The 18143-nt window shown below is 37.4% G+C and overlaps 1 protein-coding gene across 1 annotated transcript; it reads right to left on the bottom strand.

The window, feature by feature from the left end:
- Positions 1-183: 183 nt before the first annotated feature.
- On the bottom strand, positions 184-17798 carry LOC120115358 (kinesin-like protein KIN-13A). Its single transcript, XM_039136090.1, has 14 exons — positions 17561-17798; positions 17188-17461; positions 16338-16559; positions 9207-9401; positions 8874-8975; positions 8675-8752; positions 8459-8540; positions 3333-3495; positions 2787-3116; positions 2415-2633; positions 1540-2308; positions 1387-1452; positions 839-1068; positions 184-462 (listed from the first exon to the last, which is right to left on the bottom strand). Exons 2-13 carry the CDS (start codon positions 17395-17397, stop codon positions 886-888), a joined length of 2619 nt encoding a protein of 872 aa, XP_038992021.1. The 5' UTR covers positions 17398-17461; positions 17561-17798; the 3' UTR covers positions 184-462; positions 839-885.
- Positions 17799-18143: the final 345 nt, after the last annotated feature.

The raw sequence follows: 18143 nt of genomic DNA, 5'->3' as shown, positions 1-18143 counted from the left end.
TGACAACATAAACATAGCACACAAATATTTCAAGATCTATATAATATAAATTATTGGTATAAAAAATATGCAAATATAAATTACTTTAAACAAACTTGGGTCTATATAAAACATGCACAAGGTGGTTTTGAGGTGAGAACAAAATATAAGTTCCAAAAGTACAGAAGACTGTTTTCTTTTTTATCTCATTTCCTAGAAATGATTTAAAGAAAACATTTTTCTGGTCGCCCATTAAACAACACAAACCATTCAATCTCAACAAGAACATCATCACATTCATCATCTAAACAATACATTTCGATAAACCAAGCATCACATAAGTATAAGCACCTGAATCATCGTCACCGATGCGTCTGCAGGAAACATGTATGAGCATGGCAACAATTGATGCCGGGAAATTGGATCAGGATCTCTCCACTGCTGAATTTCCTCTCAAGCCCAAACCGTAACTCCGTGCATCGGCTGCCAGAACCGAGTAAATTCAATTAAGACTATCCGTATACAGAAACCAGGGGGGTTCTTGTACAATAAAAGTCTATAACCTATCATGTTTAGTGATGTGATAAAGTGGGGGGGAAAAGAACCAAAATTTAGCATCTTTAATATACGGACAAAATACAACTTAGTATTTTTTAACGTTTAACCTTATCGCCGCTTACAAATTTACCTATTCACTTTAAAGTTAAACATTCAATTAACTAATTTGCTCACTTTTACGGTAGAGGGACTAATTTGCTCCGCCGCCTATATTCAACAACCCATCAGATAATCTAATAAAAAGTTTAATGTAAATGTTCAGCAGGACTAGTAAGTAATAATCAATAGGAGAAAAAATTACTGGACAGGGTCTGGTGCAGCAACTAAAGCAGAGAACACATGACTGCATCAACGAGGAACTCTTTTCCGACTCAGTATCTCCTTCTCTTTCAGTCGATGCTGGAACCGGGAAAGGCGTGCTTGAAGACTAACCAGACTAGCTGCTTTGCGTGAAAGCACGAAGCTCAGCTGGGTCACATAATTGTCAATGTGGCTGCCTGGTTGATCCACCTCTGCCAATAGCTTCATTTCCTGTAGTATAGGTGCAAAACAAGATCAACAGTGGTTCAATTGTTGTACGAATCTATAATACTCAGTCAACCGCAAGTGTTCGGTACCAGCATGTGTCCAACACATGTATGTTCAATTTGTAAATAAGTTCTAACATATATATGGGGTGATCCTTGAATGGCCATATCCTATACTCTTGTCCAAGAACATATTGGACGGGAGCGTTGAACACGGTCCAGCTTATTGATGTGGGTTCAGTATTATGAATATAAATGCCTCACAACATAAGTACTTGAAAACGAACATTTTTCACCCTTGATAAAGTGTAAGTTTACTTACTTCACGAACAATCTCCATTGTGTCCTCAATTTCTTTTCTGTGAGAAGCAATTAGAGCCTCTTCCTCCTACAACAAACCAAAGGTATACTCAGAATGAAGAAAATCTCAAGATTATAAACATAGAAAACAAAATGAACCATACCTATTGCCTACCTCAAGTATTGCATTGATATTCTCATCAGTGGGAGGCTCAGGATCATATTGTCTATATCCAACATTACTTGTTTCATAATTATTAACAGAATCAGATCCTCCTCCATCTTTCTTGGCCATATTTCTCAACTTCTCCGGTTTTTCTTCTCTAGTTTTTCTACGAGGTGGTGACACCTTCGTTACTTTCTCTTCTGTATCATCAGCAGAAGGCTCAGGATCATATTCTCTATATCCAAAGTTATTTGCTTCATAATTATTAACAGCATTCGGTTGCCTAGAGTTTGAAGTGGACAAATCAGAACTTCCGCCATCTTTCTTGGCCATATTCCTCATCTTCTCTGGTTTTTCTTCTCTTGTTGCTTTTCTACGAGGTGGTGACACCTTCGGCACTTTCTCTTCTGTATCAGCTGAATATTGAGAATTTGATGAGTAAACTCTTTGACTTGTAGAACCACCATAATTACCATTCACTTCAAATCTATCCCTATCCACTGGGCCAGAAGCCTTTCCACTTTCCTCCCTCCCATTGAACGGGTAACTTGATGAAAATTTTGATGGCTGTTTGTTGAAGTCTGCAGCATAAACATCTTTCTCTACAATCTTTCGACCCATATGAGCAAATTTTACTTCCTGTTGTTGCTCAAAAACATCTTCTGCATCAGCAGTAGCTAACAGGGAAGATGCTGAAGAAGCATCCTTATTACTAGGTGGCAAAGGATTTCCAGCCTGATCTCTCCTTGGATTACCACTTCTGGAAAGACTCTTAACCCTGTTCATTGGAGAGTAATAACCTTTATTTAATCGAAAAGTACAACACAATCTACAGAAACAAAGGAAGTCTGTTTAGTAGAAACTTGTTATAAAAACAAGCATACCTATCAGCATATCTCAGAGTATTGAGAGTATGTTCACATGACCCTGCATTTGGAGAAATACAGGAGATCATAACTGTTCTTGAATTACCGACAAACGAGTCACGGAGCACCTCAGTGAGTTTGCTCCCACGGAATGGGATATGGATCTGATCATTGTCTAGAGCACGAATACACTCCTTAAGAGCCAAAAGACTTTTATTTATTTCAGCACCTTCAATCCTAGGAAGAATTAAAACCATTCAATCAGAGCAAGCCAAAAACAACCTGATGTTAAGCTAGTCAACAAGCTGACAAATAAAGCTAATCCGTAGATAGTCCCTTTGGAATTAGTTTCTGAAACCTTCTTTTTCCCACAGAAACATTCAAGCTTACCTAGTTTGCCTATCATTGTCAGTTGTATCTGCACCTCTTTCGCTTCCAGCAAGGTCAATAAAGGAAATCTTTCCCACAACCTTCCCAGGTTTTGATTCATTCTCATCATTGTTCCGCTTCGATTCCTTTATCTCTGGGTGCTTCTTGATTGCAAGTTGTAAAATAGCATGTGACCTTGAAGATTCCTCATTTGCACCAGTAGATCCTGTGCTTCTAGCAGCATTTCCCCTCTCAATGTATTCCTTCACAATTTGGACGTCTGACACCTCAAATTCTTGCAATCCAACAATGCAGACTTGTTGTCTCCCATCTTCTCTCATTAAAAGTTTCCTATTGGAGAACATTTAGATTATTGAGTGACCCAACTGTTATAGTGCATATATGCATCCATCCACATTACACCAGCATACATATTGGAAGTGTGAGATTAACATAGAACCAACAGATATTTCAGTCATTACACATCAAATACCAATCAGGTTGTCTTAAGGTTAAAAACACACACACGCGCTCACAACATAAATAATTAAGGGAAGAGGGAAATACTTTCTATCACTCAGAAGGTCAAAGAGTTTTCCACCATATATCTCAAAAAAGCTAAGCCACAATTTAAATCTCTGATTGCGATAAACTGGCTGATGCAAGTATCTAACAAGGTCTTGTGCTGCTCTGAGCGGTAATGGTTGCATTGTGAACGTCTTACCACTACCTGAATTGAAAGTATATGTCATGACAGAACAGAAATTAGCAACAATGCCACATAACCATAAACTAGAAAGGTAAGGAGTTGTTCAACAATATAAAGGACAAGGAAAATGATAAAATGACCATCACGTATCGGGTTTTGTGATTTTTTTAGTTGAATAGAGGATGTCTTCTTTTTCTGGAATTAGATGTTCTCATAGCACTAATTTTCTCAGAAACATATGCAAAAATTTGCAGTCTCTATCCAAAGACCAAGCATATACATCAACTTTCAAGTAATAATTCTAATCCTCCCAAATAGTTTTATCCATTATATTCAAAATACTATGTACCCCATTTAACAAAAACATTTATGGCTCTAAACTAGAATCTAATTTCTTCCTAGATCTTTGAATATTGTAAAATGATTTTGGGTTTTGAAATGATCTATATAAAACAAAGCGTTAATTCCCGGAATGGCATTAGGGGAAACAACAATGGAATAGAAAACAACAAACATACCTAAAAAGTTTTACTTTAACATCCAAATATAATCTCCACCAAAGTATGAAAATTAATCTTAATGTTAAAAGTATATTTTGGAAGAAACTGAGATAAATAGATGTTTGGATGCTCGATTAAAAGCTAGACTTGTTGTTAAAGGATAAGCCCAAACTATTATCATGATTCTATCTCGTTGTTAAACTTGCTTCTGGTAGATTAGTTATCTCCCTTTCAACAGCTTTTGATTGGCCTCTACATCAATTAGACATGCACAATGTTTTTCTTCATGGTGATCTTTAGGAGGAAGTGTATATGGAGCAACCACATGGTTTTGTTGCTTAAAGAGAGTATGGAAAATTATGTCGTTTGAAAAAAAAACTCTATATGGCTTGAATTAGAGTCCCTGGGTTTGGTTTGGGAAGTTTAGCCAAGCTATTGAGAAGTTTAGGATGCAGAAGAACAAGTCGGATCATTCAGTGTTAAGTCTAATGGAGGTGTTATTCGATTAGTTGTATATATGTATGACATCATAATCACCGGTGACTTTAGCGGAATTTCATCTCTGAAGTCTTTTCTACATACTCAATTCCATACCCAAATACTTAGGGATGTTAAAATATTTCTTAGGAGTTCAAGTTAGCAGAAGCTAGGATGGAATTTTCCTATCTCAGAGGAAGTCTGTGTTTGATTTACTATCGGATTCAGAAAAAATAGATGCTAAACCATGTAGTACTTTTTTTTATAAGAAATGAGGTCTCATTAAAAACCCCTCATAACTGTAGTAATATCGTAAGGTCTCACGACATCCATTGGAAAGAGGAAAAGAGTACCTCAATAAAATTATTATTCCATTAATAAAGCCAGCTCCTACAAATTACAGAAATACACCCAAACTGTAATACCTAGTAGCCAATATATTCCCCAAAAAAATAAAACCGTCCCATACATACGAATTGCAACCCTACACTATCCTATTCCAGCTTTAGCTAATTCATCCGCCTCCTAGTTTGCACTTCTCGGAATGTGCCTTAGAATAACATCCCAATCCAACACACTGAACAAAATATCCATAACTATCTTATCAAAGGAGGTAGGACATGAACCAGGATTCTTAATCCACTTCCACGCATTCTCGCTATTGCTTTCCAAAATCAATCTTCCTTTTGAACTCTACTCAGACTCAATAAACAATGACAATCCCACTTGAAAAGCTTTAAGTTTCTGCAAAGATTGGGGGTCCAGGACCAATAGAAGTTGAGAAAGATCCCAATATCTTGTTGTCTGCATTTCTTAATAATCCTCCAATACCACACTTACCCCAATCCTGATTAGCACCCCCATCCACATTTACCTTAAAGAAACCTTGGGGGGGGGGGACAGGACGCTACTGGCGAGACAAGATTCTTAGAGCGAACACCAGAATCTGCCAATGTTGGATTTCTTACCAGGCAATCAAAGGGTATACTCAGACTAGGAAACTTTGCTAAGAACCACGAAGCCAATCTGTATCTCACTAGAGAAAAGAGGTATGCTTAATCTAACTTCCCCTTCTCAAAGATTAGGGAATTCTGATACTTCCATAAGGTCCACAAAATGGCACCAGGGATGAAATTCCAGATTCCGACCTTGGACACAGGCTGAACCATGCTGATAAAAAAGCTTGAGGGGATCCTGGAAACAACGTGGACACATTCCAAAACCTTAAAAATTGAACCCATAAACCCATGTTATGCAACATGATAAGAAGAAATGAAGACAGATTCTACATCTGCTCCACAGAAAGGGCATAGGAGATCTATGATTCCATTGACGCCACGCTTGATAAGCTCTACCTTCACTGCCACTCTTTGCTGGATCACCTGCCACACAAAGGTTTCAACTCTAGGTGGCGCTATACCAAGCCAAACATGTTTCAACCAAAGGGATCCACCTCGACCAACCCATACATTAACTTTACGCACGATTTCACCGAGTAAGAACCCTCCCCATTCCCTGTCCACACCCCACAATCATCCAAACCCTGCTCCAACTTAACATTGCTCAAAAGCGACGAGCTCAAGCCACCCATTCATTTCCCAATCCAACAAATTCTTTTTCAATTGAATATCCCAGACCAGCCTGCCAAATTAAAGAATCCGTAATCCAAAATTCTTGTCTCTTGTTTGAAGGTCGTTTCTAATTCTTTTGAAATCATGGTGCATGAAGTTGAGCCTTCTTTCAAACCAAACTCTTGGATCCCTGAGGAAGTCGATGATTCTCCAGATCTGAATTGTTTTCTCGGGGCAACGTTGGAGAATTCTCTGTCAGGATCGTCAGTGTCATCCCTAGGTTTAAATTGCCCCGTCGAAGATGTTGCAATTGAAGGTCCCCACTTAGAAAAGGTTTCACTCATAAAGAGTGTCATAAGCGATGAGAAACCGAGTAACAAATTGGGGTTGCACACAATGGAGGCTGTGGATCATTCAAAATTAAATATCGTGGAGCATCTAGCTAATAAATCAGTTGATCATTCTGATGGTGTTAGCCTCAGGGCCTCGGAAGATGCTCTTATGATGGGTCTCATTACTTCTCATGGTTCATCTACTGACACATTTCAATTAAAGGAAGATATCCCAGTGGTGCCCCCTATCCCTGCGAAATTAAGAACTAATCGTGTGGCGAAGAAATGCAAGACAAAGAAAAGAGTTCTGAATTTATTGGCAAGGAAACATTGATTGAAGGGAAGGAAGTGTGGTTTTGGTTCATTAAAGATAATTATCGAGCTGATTTTTTTGGTGATTTTGATACATGTTGGTATTTTTGTGGAGTTCCCTTCAAAGGCGGATGTTTTTGGTTTAATGGTTTTAGGTGTTGTTTTTATGTATGTTATGTCATTAAATGTTGGGTTGTTTTCCTATTGATGGAGGTTTATCTTAGGTATAGGGTGATTGCCTTTTGATTTTTGTGGTCGAGAAGGTGAGAGCTTTAGGTGATTATGTTTTTTGTAATGGTGTTTATCCTCGTTTGAGGGTATTTCGTGTTTTCATATGTAATGAGGCGTTTTATTCAATGAAATATGAGGTACTCTTTTCTTCCTTCCTATGTTCGTTAACATACTTCTTAGTATGTGGACGAATACGAAGGGAGTTTTTAATGAGACCTCCAACTTCTATCAAAAAAAAAAATTCTTGTCTCTTTGTATACTTTGCCACCCCTACAGAAACTTTCCTACGATCTATCATAGCATTGTTAACCTTCTTGACAGCGTTTAACATATCTTTCTGGCTATCAAAGTGAACGATAGCGAACGCGATTTCCTTATACTTTGCTCTTTTGTTAATACGCGGGATAAAAACCTTAGCAATCTTACCATATTGACTGAAGTACTCCCAGAGGGCTCTTCTTGATACTCTCCTACTAAGATTGTCAACCAAAACAATCCATCTTGCTCCAGTGGGGAGCAAGTCGACTTTGGAAAGGTTTGCTCCAATGGGGAGACTCATAGAGATCGGGACTCTCTTAAATGTTATAACTAAACTAGCTAAAACCTAAACCATGTAGTACTCCAATGGTTCCCTATTTACAACTAACCAAAGTAAAAGAATTATTTGCATATTTTGGGAAGTACATAAAACTTATTGGAAAGTTGAATTATTTTATAGTGACACGTCCTAATATTGCTTATTCGATAAGTGTGTTGAGTCAGTATATGTCATCAGCAACTGTTGATCTTTGGAAGAGAGTAGAACAAGTTCTACAATGCTTCTGGACATGGGATTCTATATGGAAAATTGATTTCATTGTGACACTTCTTAATATTGCTTATTCAATCTATGGAAGATAGGAGATCATATTGTCTGTTTGTTGAAGGAAAATTAATTTCAGGGAAACGTAAGAAGCAAAATATAGTCTCAAGAACCAAGAGGAAACTTGGTTTCATTGGTTTGTGAGACCACATTATGTTTCTATGGCCTAGTCTTTGTGTGAAATCATATGGGCATATTAGTTCCTTAATGAAGTGGGAATTAAGGTTTCCATACCTACAAAGCTATAGCGTGATAATCAAGTTCTGCTTCACATTGCTTCTAATCCATTCTTTCATGAACGAACAGAACACATTGAGGTTGATTTTCATTTCATTCATGAAAAAATTCAAGGTTTGATTACCACCCTACGTGAAAACTGGAAAACAACTAAGATATATTTTCACAAAGGCTCTTAACGAGATCCGAATTGATTACTATGTAACAAGTTGGGCGTGAATAATATGAATGCTCCAACTTGGAGGGAAGTGTTACAAATTTGTAGGCTAAATCTTAGGATTAATATATATGACATTTAATGTAAGATATTACATAGTTAATGTAGGATATTACTTTACATATTATAAGACCTTTATACTTGTTCATATACCCATAATGTTTATGAATAAATATATGAAAAAGCATTCTATTTCAAAATTATAAAACCACCATTCAAGAAGAATGTTCAGAAACTCTTCGCACCTGTTTGCCCGTATGCAAAACATGTGGCTTTTGTTCGTTGAAAAATGATGGGAATAATCGGCTCAACAGTTTCACGATACACCTATTGACACAAACAAAAGAATAAATCAATCCTTTTCTTCACGAAATCAATAAACATAAAACTTTGGTCATAATATACCTAAAGTTTATTCAAGAACCACATAAGGATGGAAATATATTTCAACCAAGTATTACCTCGTCATTAGTAACATGCTCATCCAGAACAGCATCAAAACAAAACTCATGTTTCTCTACATATGCTGTTAAGTCCACCTTAACATAATAATCAAAACATATATAAGAAATGGCATGTCAAAGAAGCACCAATACTTCTTAAATTATCATCTCAATAACACATAGTGGCTTCACATTAACGACCATAAATAAGACAAACCTTTAGCTTAGGTTCATGGACAGTTAAAGCATTCTCAATCACAGTTACAATATCATCCTCCTTCCGAGAAATCTCCTTCTTATTTAATGGTCTTTTACGTACCTTATGCCACATATAAGAGAAATTTAGTTCCAAGAAATTTAAAAAGAAAGTCGTACCATGTTGTGCTATGAACATGCACGCATATAAATTGAAATGAATAAAGAGATACTAAATTGGAGAGCATAAACTTTAATCTTAGAAAAGAAATAAGGATGTCCCCATCTAGCCATCTCCATAGAAAGTTGAGAGAGATGAGAGGGAAGGAAAGGACATCGCCCGAAACCAACATACCACAACTTTAATCTTGGCAACATTGTTTTCCCTCGTGCTCATCTCTTTTTCATTGGTAGAGAATAATGAAGTGGAGGCATCAGCATCACTCAGCTCTTTTTGTTGCCGGCTGATTGTTACATTACATCCATCTTCAAATTCTTTATTCAAACTAGGCATGAATGGTGATGACTCAAAAGGTTCTGAGATAACATGCTGCAAATAAATCAAGTCAAAATTTATTTCCAAAGCAAAAACATATAAAGGAAGATGCTACATCAAACTTGAATTGGACTACACTATAAAAATGAATTTTAAAAAACACCAAAAGTAAGAGAGTTACTAGATCAGAGTTAAGAGAGATTTTAATCATTATGGGAGAGTAGTTAGGGTCTTTATTCCAAGTTTTATGGTTAAACCGAATTATAAATCATCAACGTTTGCCTTTGTGCAATATGCGATGGAAGAAGGCTGTAGAAGAGCAATACAGAACGTTGATGGAACGTTGATCGATAGGAAGAGAGCTCCGTGGGGGTTGCAAAGTACAAGGGTAGGAAAAGAGAAACAGAGGAAAATAGAGTTCAGGATGAAGGATTGAAGCCAGGTAGAGGGGATAATGGGATGCAGCAGGTTGAAATGGTGAAACCGCAAAGTCTGAGAAATGGGGGAACGTATAAGGAGGTCTTTTTTTATAAAATAAGGCCTCATTAAAAACCCCCTTCATAACCTACATGTTATAAACATAACATGAAGGACATAGGAAGGAGGAAAAGAGTGTCTCTAACTTTTAATAATGAGAACAATAATACACCTCCACACCTTCATGACTAACTACTAACAACATAACCTTTAATCCATAACTCTAAATACATAGCGCACCCTCATAACTCCCTTAAAAAGAACAACCAATGTATAACACAGAAACCCAAAAAATCATGATATAGAAGGAGGCAGGATCATGATATACTGGAAAACAAGGGTGGCCAGAGTAAGAAAATTACTGGAGTAAGGAATGTATGGGAAATGTACATCCCATTACAAGATTCATGCTGGGTGAAAAATTCATTAACAAGAGTCATCAAAGATCATTTACAGCCTGAGGCAGTGAAAATAGCCATGGCTAAGGAGGGATTCGAGGTAAAAATAGTTAGGTGGGGATACGTAAGGAATGCCAGTATTATTGTGTTCAATTCAAACGAATATTTTTTAAAGGTGTGGTCGGATTTTCGAGAGAAGTTAGACTTATGGTTTGATTGGTTAGCTCCGTTGATGAATGAAGACGGTGTTCCTTTGGCATTATGCTTGGTGGAGCTGGTTGGTTTACCACTGTTAAGCTGGAATGAATCGTTTTTGGAGAAGCTTGCAGGAAGGTGGGGCAAGATTGTCAGCATCCCGGAGGAGACAAGATATAGAGAGGACCTTTCATCGGCAAGAGTGTTGCTAAGGGTAGCAAGTCCTTTCGATATACCCGAATTTGTCATTGTAGGATCATATGGTAGATCCTTTAAAGTTAAAATTAATTTGGTCTCGAAGTGTAAAGCAAGTTCTGATGTAAATGGAGATGAGCTGCAAAATTATTCTGATAATGCCTACAGTGTTGATTCTTCGAAGGAGGGTGATGGAGTAGGTGCAGAGAAGGAAGAAGACAGTCAGGTAAGGTTAGCTGAGGAAGTTTGGTCAAAGGTGGTCCCGTGGCTACACAAAAGTCAAGAAAGTGGGATGATAGAAGATAGTGGGGAACAATCTCTGGAAATAAAGTCTAACTCGCAAACCAATATTAATGGGGTGTTGGGTAATTTTGAATTTGAATTTAATCCAAACAGGGAGTATGCGGGTCTTGGGCTACGAGAGGTTGTGGACAAGAGTTTTTCAGCCCATTCTGACTCTAATTGGGAGTCATATTCCCCATTTACAAATATTATTCCTGCTGGGCCTGCTGTGAAATTAAAAGGGGACGGGCTAGAAAATCAAGCCAAGTTTCAGACTCTTTTGGAATCAAATGAAGATGAAAGATGCAACATATTAGAGGAGAATATTGAAGGAGTTCAGGAAGTTGAGAAAAATGTTTCAGGTCAGCTTGTTGGAGGAAAACTTATTCAGGATGAAACCAATGAATTCACTGTGAAGAGGTCTAAGTGGTGGAATCTGGGTTATCCTGTCTATACAAGTTTGTCAATAAGAAGTGCACCTAATGGAAGGAGGGGAAGAGCAAGATTTGCTAGAGTGTATAGAAGGATAAGAGATAGAAGAATCTGGTCCTGTTCGAGTATTGAAGAAGATAATACTGGTTCAGACGGTATTTTCAAGCAGAAAAAGAATTCTACTGAAGTTAGAAATAGTCAGCAACTTCCTTCAAGCATTGGTGGATGTGAACAGGATAAGGATTTTATTTGTTCTGTCAATCTTCAGAATACTACGTTGGTCCCCTAATTCGCAGCAAATGTCCTGAGAGTGTGGGAGCAGTTTCGATTACAACTTCAAGGAGTGTAAAAAATCTTAGAAGCAACAAAGAGCTTTAATCAATGAAGCATTGGAGGTGGTCAATAATACAATTGTTTCTTCATCCCCTTTTTCAAAGGTGCTGGAGGAAGCATTGGCTACTTGGGAAGTTTGTCAATTGTTAGGTATTTCATTTAAGGAAGGGAGAGAGGCTTCTATTGAAAAGATTTTAAGTCTTGAGAAAGGTTCAGAGGTAGTAAGGGAAGGTTAATTGTTGGTCAGTTTAGGTTGTTTGCAAGGTGGGTATTATGGTTTTTGGGTTGAGTATTTTATATGCAGAATACAAGTATTATTTCGTGGAACATAAGGGGTCTAGGGAGAGTTGAGAAGTCTGTAGCAGTCGCAAGGCAAGTAAAGAAGATAAAACCAGTTTTTCTTTTCATTCAAGAATCTAAGCTGGAACAATGCCATGTGGCGATTACGAGGAGGTTAGGGAGTAATTTGCTCAAGGGAGTATTGGTGTCTCCAACTCAAGGATCATTGGGGGGTTGATTAGTATGTGGAATGAAAGTGTTTTTCAAGTAACAGGTTATCACGTTCATAGTAGGTTTCTGCCTTTAATGGGAAAATTATTAATGGTTAAATGGAGTTTGCATTTATAAATGTTTATGGGCCGCCTATCGAAGCTGAAAAGGAGGAGTTATACGGGGAGCTGTTGGATTATGTTATTTCTCTGAATCTATCAGTTTGTATTGGGGGAGATTTCAATGCATATCTTGATCCGAAAGAAAAGCAAGGGAAATCACAAAATTGGCATTCCATCGATGTTTTTAGAACATTTGTGCAACAAGCTAACCTTATTGATTTCCCTATGTCGGGAGGACCTTTCACGTGGTGTAGCAATAGAGAATCTTCAACATGGGTTAGACTAGATCGGTTCCTAATTTGTGCCAGATTTCTTAACAGTTTTCCTAATATTGCACAATGCCTTTTACCGAAATCAATTTCAGACCATAATCTTGTCTTGTTGGAGGATATTTCTATCAATTGGGGACCTAAACCTTTTAGGTTCTTTAACTTTCTTTTGGAAGAACAAGGTTTTGATGAGTTGGTTAAAGAATCATTGGCAGTCGAGAAAAAGAAGAAAAATAAATAGGGCATTTTCAGGATGCTGCAGGCTGCTAAAACTAAAATAAAGAATTGGTCTGGAAGTAGTCACAGAGGGCTGGCAGAGTTCATTTCGCTGCTGGAATTTAAAATCAGTGATTTGGACAGAAAGTTGCAAGCTAGATTTCTGGCTTCAGGTGAGTGGGATCAATTGGTAGAATCTCGGAAAGAGTTATGGAGGCTGCTGAGAATTGAAGAGAGAATATGGTGTCAAAAGTCAAGAAATAAGTGGATTAAAGATGGAGATAGAAATACAAGGTTTTTTCATCTTACTGCTGTGAAGAGGAACATATTTAATACTATCCATTCATTGAAATCTGAAGGTGGGGTCATTAATGATCCAGAAAAGATAAAAGCATGTGTGCTCAATTTCTTCAAGAATGCATACAATGACAGATCAACTTTGGAAGTTGATGGATTTAATTTTGATTTTAAACAACTGACAGTAGCTCAAAGGGAGTATCTTGAAGTAGAGTTTTTTGAGCAAGAAGTTTGGCAAGCAATCTCAACCTCTGAAAGTACAAAGGCACCCGGTTCGGATGGTTTTAACATGGGCTTCTACAAGAAATATTGGAAGGATTTGAAAGAGCATATCATGGTGTTTTATTAGATTTCTATAAAGGGAAGAGGTGGATTCATGGGGTGAATCATGCATTTATTACCTTGATTCCAAAGAAAGGTAATCCATACAGTATTGAAGACTATAGACCTATCAGTCTTGTGGGCAGCTTGTATAAATTTTTTTTGAAAGTTCTTTCAAAGAGACTTATTTCCTGTGTTAATGATATTGTAAGCCCCACTCAGTTTGCTTTTATTCCGGGGAGGCAATTGTTGGATTGTGCGTATTTGGTGAAGGAATCGACTTTTGGAGGAAACAATGGCTTAAAGGGGTTGTTTTTAAAGTGGATTTCAGTAGAGCATATGATTCTGTAGATTGGCAGTTTCTTTTAAGGCTTATGAAAGATATGGGCTTCGGTGATAGGTAGTGTTCATGGATTTCACAGTGTATTTCCACCGCTTCAATTTCTGTTTTAGTGAATGGGTCACCTAAAGAAGAGTTTCCTATTGCTAAAGGCTTGAGACAGGGTTGTAGTCTTTCTCCTCTCCTGTTTAATGTGGTTGGTGAATTACTTCATATGATGTTATCGAAAGCTGTGGATTTTGGCCTATTTCAAGGGTTTTCTTTCGGCATGAATCAAAACAATTTCACTTTGTCTCATCTTCAGTTTGCAGATGACTTAATTATTTTTTGTCATGCTTCCATTACCCAAATTAAGAATGTTAGAAGAGTTTTGAGGATTTTTAGCTTAATAATGGGGCTTCACCTTAATTTTGCTAAAAGTAAACTTTATGGTATTAATGTGGAGGATGATCTTCTGGGAGATTGGGCTTCGGCTATTGGTTGTTATATTGGTTCCTTTCTGTCGGTCTATTTAGGCCTACCGTTGGGGGCTAAAAGAAATTACGTGAAATTGTGGGAGCCATTATTCTATAATTTTAATAAAAAATTGGCAGGGTGGAAAGCTTCTTCTTTGTCAATGGCTGGTAGATTGGTACTTATCAAATCAGTATTGTCATCCTTACATGTCTTCTATCTTTCTATGTTCAATATTCCATCTTCTATATGTCAGAAGTCAAATTCTTTGATGGCAGTTTTTTTATGGGGTGGAGGGGTTGAGAAGAAGAAAATGCATTGGGTAAGTTGGAACAAGATTTGCAAACCGATTACTGGTGGAGGTTTGGGAGTTGCTGCTTTGAATCTTATTATTCGAGCTTTGTTGGAAAAGTGGGTTTGGAAGTTTGCTAATGAGAAGCATTCGATGTGGAAGAGTTTCTTATGTAGCAAACACAATGCTAGTTGCCATTCTATGAATATTACCAAGGTCATCTCTATCAAGGACTCTTGGATTTGGAGGGGAATTGTGAATAACTTCACCAAAGATGATTTCATTGGAGGTTGCCTTAGATCCCACGCAAAGCTTCAAGTAGGGAATGGCATTTCCATCTCGTTTTGGAATGACATTTGGTTAGGGAATTTACCTTTGAGAGTTCTTTTTCCTAGGATTTATGCTTTATCTTCAAACCAAATGGGCAATGTTGCAGAATTTGGTAGTTTTGATTCGAATGGATGTGAGTGGAATATTAAGACGAGGAGGAATCTTTGCGATTGGGAAGTGGATCAGTTGGTAGAGCTTCTGGACAGACTTAAAGACATTAAATTAATTGATTCAATTGAGGATTGTTTGCTATGGGACGGTGCAGGTGAGGGGCTGTTCTCAGTAACTGCTTGCAGGAAGTCTTTTTCCTCTTCTAATGAGGATTCTTTTCTCTGGAATAAATGTGTGTGGATGGGTTTAGTCCCTCCTAGGGTCGAGACATTCCTTTGGCAAGTGTCCCATAAAAAAGTTGCAATGAGAGTGGCATTAAAGAAAAGGGGGTTTCTATTGGGGATGATATTCTTTGCCCTCTATGTAATCCATGTGAAGAAACTGTTCAGCATCTTTTTATTGCTTGCCAAGTTTCGTGGGAATTATGGAACAGAGTAATAGCCTTTTGGGGTATTCTGTTCGCTTTACCCGATGATCCTCCGTCCCTTCTAAGCTCTTGGTCTGATTTGAGGCCATATTCAGCTATGTGGAAGTTAATTCCAGGGGAAGTCTTATGGTCAATTTGGAAGATCATAAATGAAATAATATTTGAAAAACAAAAACTGGACAGTTTCTCTTTGTTCTTCACTGTTCGGTTCAGATTAGCAAAATGGCTCCTAGCAAAGTATCCGAATATCTCTACTCAGGTGGATTCTTTAATTGGTGATCCTTCACTGGCAGATAAGCTCTCTGCATTGAAGGATTTGAATAGGCCTAAGGTATGTTAGACTCCTCCTCCTATTGATTTTTATAAGATGAATGTGGATGGAGCTGTTAGTAGAGCTGGGAGGATTGCTGGAATTGGGGGTATTCTGCGAGATTGGAATCGAACGGAGCTTATTTCATTTTCACAAAATGTTGGTCTTACTCCTATCATTCTAGCAGAATTGAAAGCTATCAAAAAAGGCATATAAATCTTTGTCGCCTCCGATTGGGTGTCGAAGGGAAGACTCATTGTGGAAAGTGATAGTAAGCAAGCAGTGGATTGGATTCAAAATCAAGCCACAGTTCCTACTTTTCTTATTAATTTTGTTAAGGACTTAGTGTCTATTGTTTCTGTGAATGATATTATTGTGAGGTGGATTCCTAGGAGCTGTAACTGCAAGGCTGATAAACTAGCTAAGGAGGGGATTGGGTGGTGTTTATCTTTGTTTCAGCAGGTTTGGGTGCTTAGCAGTAAGGTTTAATTGGAGTGTGTTTAAGTTTTATGTAACTCTCAGAAGTGTTTTTAAGTCTTATGTACTTCGTTTGAATTCAATATATTGAGACACTCTTTTCCTCCTTCCGCAAGTTGGTTCTTACCCTAGGGTAAAGGAACACTAAGAGGGAGGTTTTTAATGAGGTCTCCTATTCCTATCAAAAAAAATAAAAAGCTAATTTCAGTGCCTTATAACCATACCTCAGAGAGAAGCTCTGTATCATCCATTGCATGAAGATCAAGAAGCCCAGCTCCAAAGTCCCCCCTGAACTCTGGAGAGTAGAAACCATCAGATGTCCCAAGTCCTCCCAAACTTTGGGCAGTTGGTGTGTATGGCTCTGACACAGGTTCCCCGTTAAAATTGAGGTTCCTCATTAATTTAAAAAGCCTTTGCTTCTCTTCTGCAGATTGTGCTCCATATCCCTTCATTAATGTAATAGTAACTTTTCATCATCCCCGAATACATAATAAAAAACGATTAACTGCATGAGAAAGATAATAGAATACAGAATGTTTGTTTGAAAGGAAATGAAAATTACTAAATTAACAGAAAACAAGGAAACAAGCAAAGATCAACTAATGATGGACTCCGACTTTCTTAACAGGCTCACGAGTCATGACCCTAATTTTCAATACTAAAAATGAATTTTCTACATGCAAATGAGAAAGCAAATATGCATTCGATCAAACGCAGTGGAAAATAAAAATCAAAAGGGCACATTATTGGGGGAAGAACAATGTACAAACTTAAAAGAAATTTCCCATCATTCGAATGCATCAGGAGAATGTTCACCAAATAAGTTCATAAAAATAAAATTTTAAAACAAATTAAAAGCAATTAAAAATCTACATTAACCAAATTCAAATTTCGTTCACCGTCACCAAATAAGTTCATAAAAAATGACAATTTAAAATGAATCAAAGCAATTAAAAATATACATAAACCGAATTCAAATTGCATGCATTGGAACAAAACAAATGACTGTGACTAATGGAAAACAACAGAAAAAAATAAATGCGAGTGGAAATTAAAAGGAGATCGATGGTTTACCTGCATGAGGAGATTGGGAAGGAGGCGTTGGTCGACACCGCTAGATGCCAAGGGAGAGGCCAGATGTTGCAATCCAGCAGACTGCAACCACCGCGCCATAACGGCATCACCAGCATCGCCACCGGAAGGACCCCCATTATGCAAGGACCCGCTACCACCTCCGCCAGTGTGATCGTAGAGAGCCGTCGCTGCAGCATTGGTTTGCTGCATCTGGCCACCCAAGTGGCGCTGCGATCTCCTTTGAGGAGCCAACTTTAAAGATTTATTTATCAACCTACCATAAAAACATGAAAAAAATCATAACTCCAGAATCAAACTTCATAAGTGTAATAACAATACGATAAAATAAACAAAACAATAGAAATTCACTTACAAGGGGGAGAAAATCCGAATTCGAGGAAGAACATGAAAGTGAACTTGGAAAATTCGGATTCGAATGGCTGGTGCACTTCTCTTCACACTAGCAAACAAAAGCACTCAAAAATTCACGCTTTCAAAATAGTTAATAAGAGAAGGAAAAAATCCGAAAATGAAGAGATTCGTCGGAGATTCAAGATCTGCGATCAGATCTGAAACTGAAACAAAATTATAAAAAAGCAGAAACAGTAACTCAATTTGACCGAATGATCGCTGCGATTTATTTTTATTATCATTATTATTATTATTATTATTATTATTATTATTATTATTATTATTATTATTATTTGAAGAAACTTATAACAAAAATGGATGAGAAATGAAAGTAAAGAGAAAAAGAGTTTGGATTTGATTGTTTTTGGCAAGTGTTTTTTCAAAATTATTGGAAGTCGGTGTTGAAGTTGTCCGAATGACTTAAATGCCCTTATTCCCCTTGATTCTCTTTATTTTGGTCATTTCATTACATTAATACCCTTACAGCTTTTTTCTTGTGACATTTTATTCTTTTATTTTAATATGAATTTGAATTACCCATAGTT

The sequence above is a fragment of the Hibiscus syriacus genome, unplaced genomic scaffold (assembly GCF_006381635.1).
Source record: "Hibiscus syriacus cultivar Baekdansim isolate YM2019G1 unplaced genomic scaffold, ASM638163v2 tig00000778_pilon, whole genome shotgun sequence".
In the NCBI taxonomy this organism is placed as follows: domain Eukaryota; kingdom Viridiplantae; phylum Streptophyta; class Magnoliopsida; order Malvales; family Malvaceae; genus Hibiscus; species Hibiscus syriacus.
The sequence above is the reverse complement of the archived record's forward strand: the minus strand, read 5'-3'. Positions and strand labels throughout refer to the sequence as shown.

Bases quoted from the DNA above. Each gene is read 5' to 3' on its own strand.
- LOC120115358 (XM_039136090.1), bottom strand. From the start codon at position 17,397: ATGCAGCAAACCAATGCTGCAGCGACGGCTCTCTACGATCACACTGGC. The intron at 16,560-17,187 runs GTAAACCATCGA...ACATTAATGAAG, and splicing joins TTCCCAATCTCCTCATGCAG to GGATATGGAGCACAATCTGC. The intron at 8,976-9,206 runs GTATGTTGGTTT...ATGTGGCATAAG, and splicing joins TTGCCAAGATTAAAGTTGTG to GTACGTAAAAGACCATTAAA.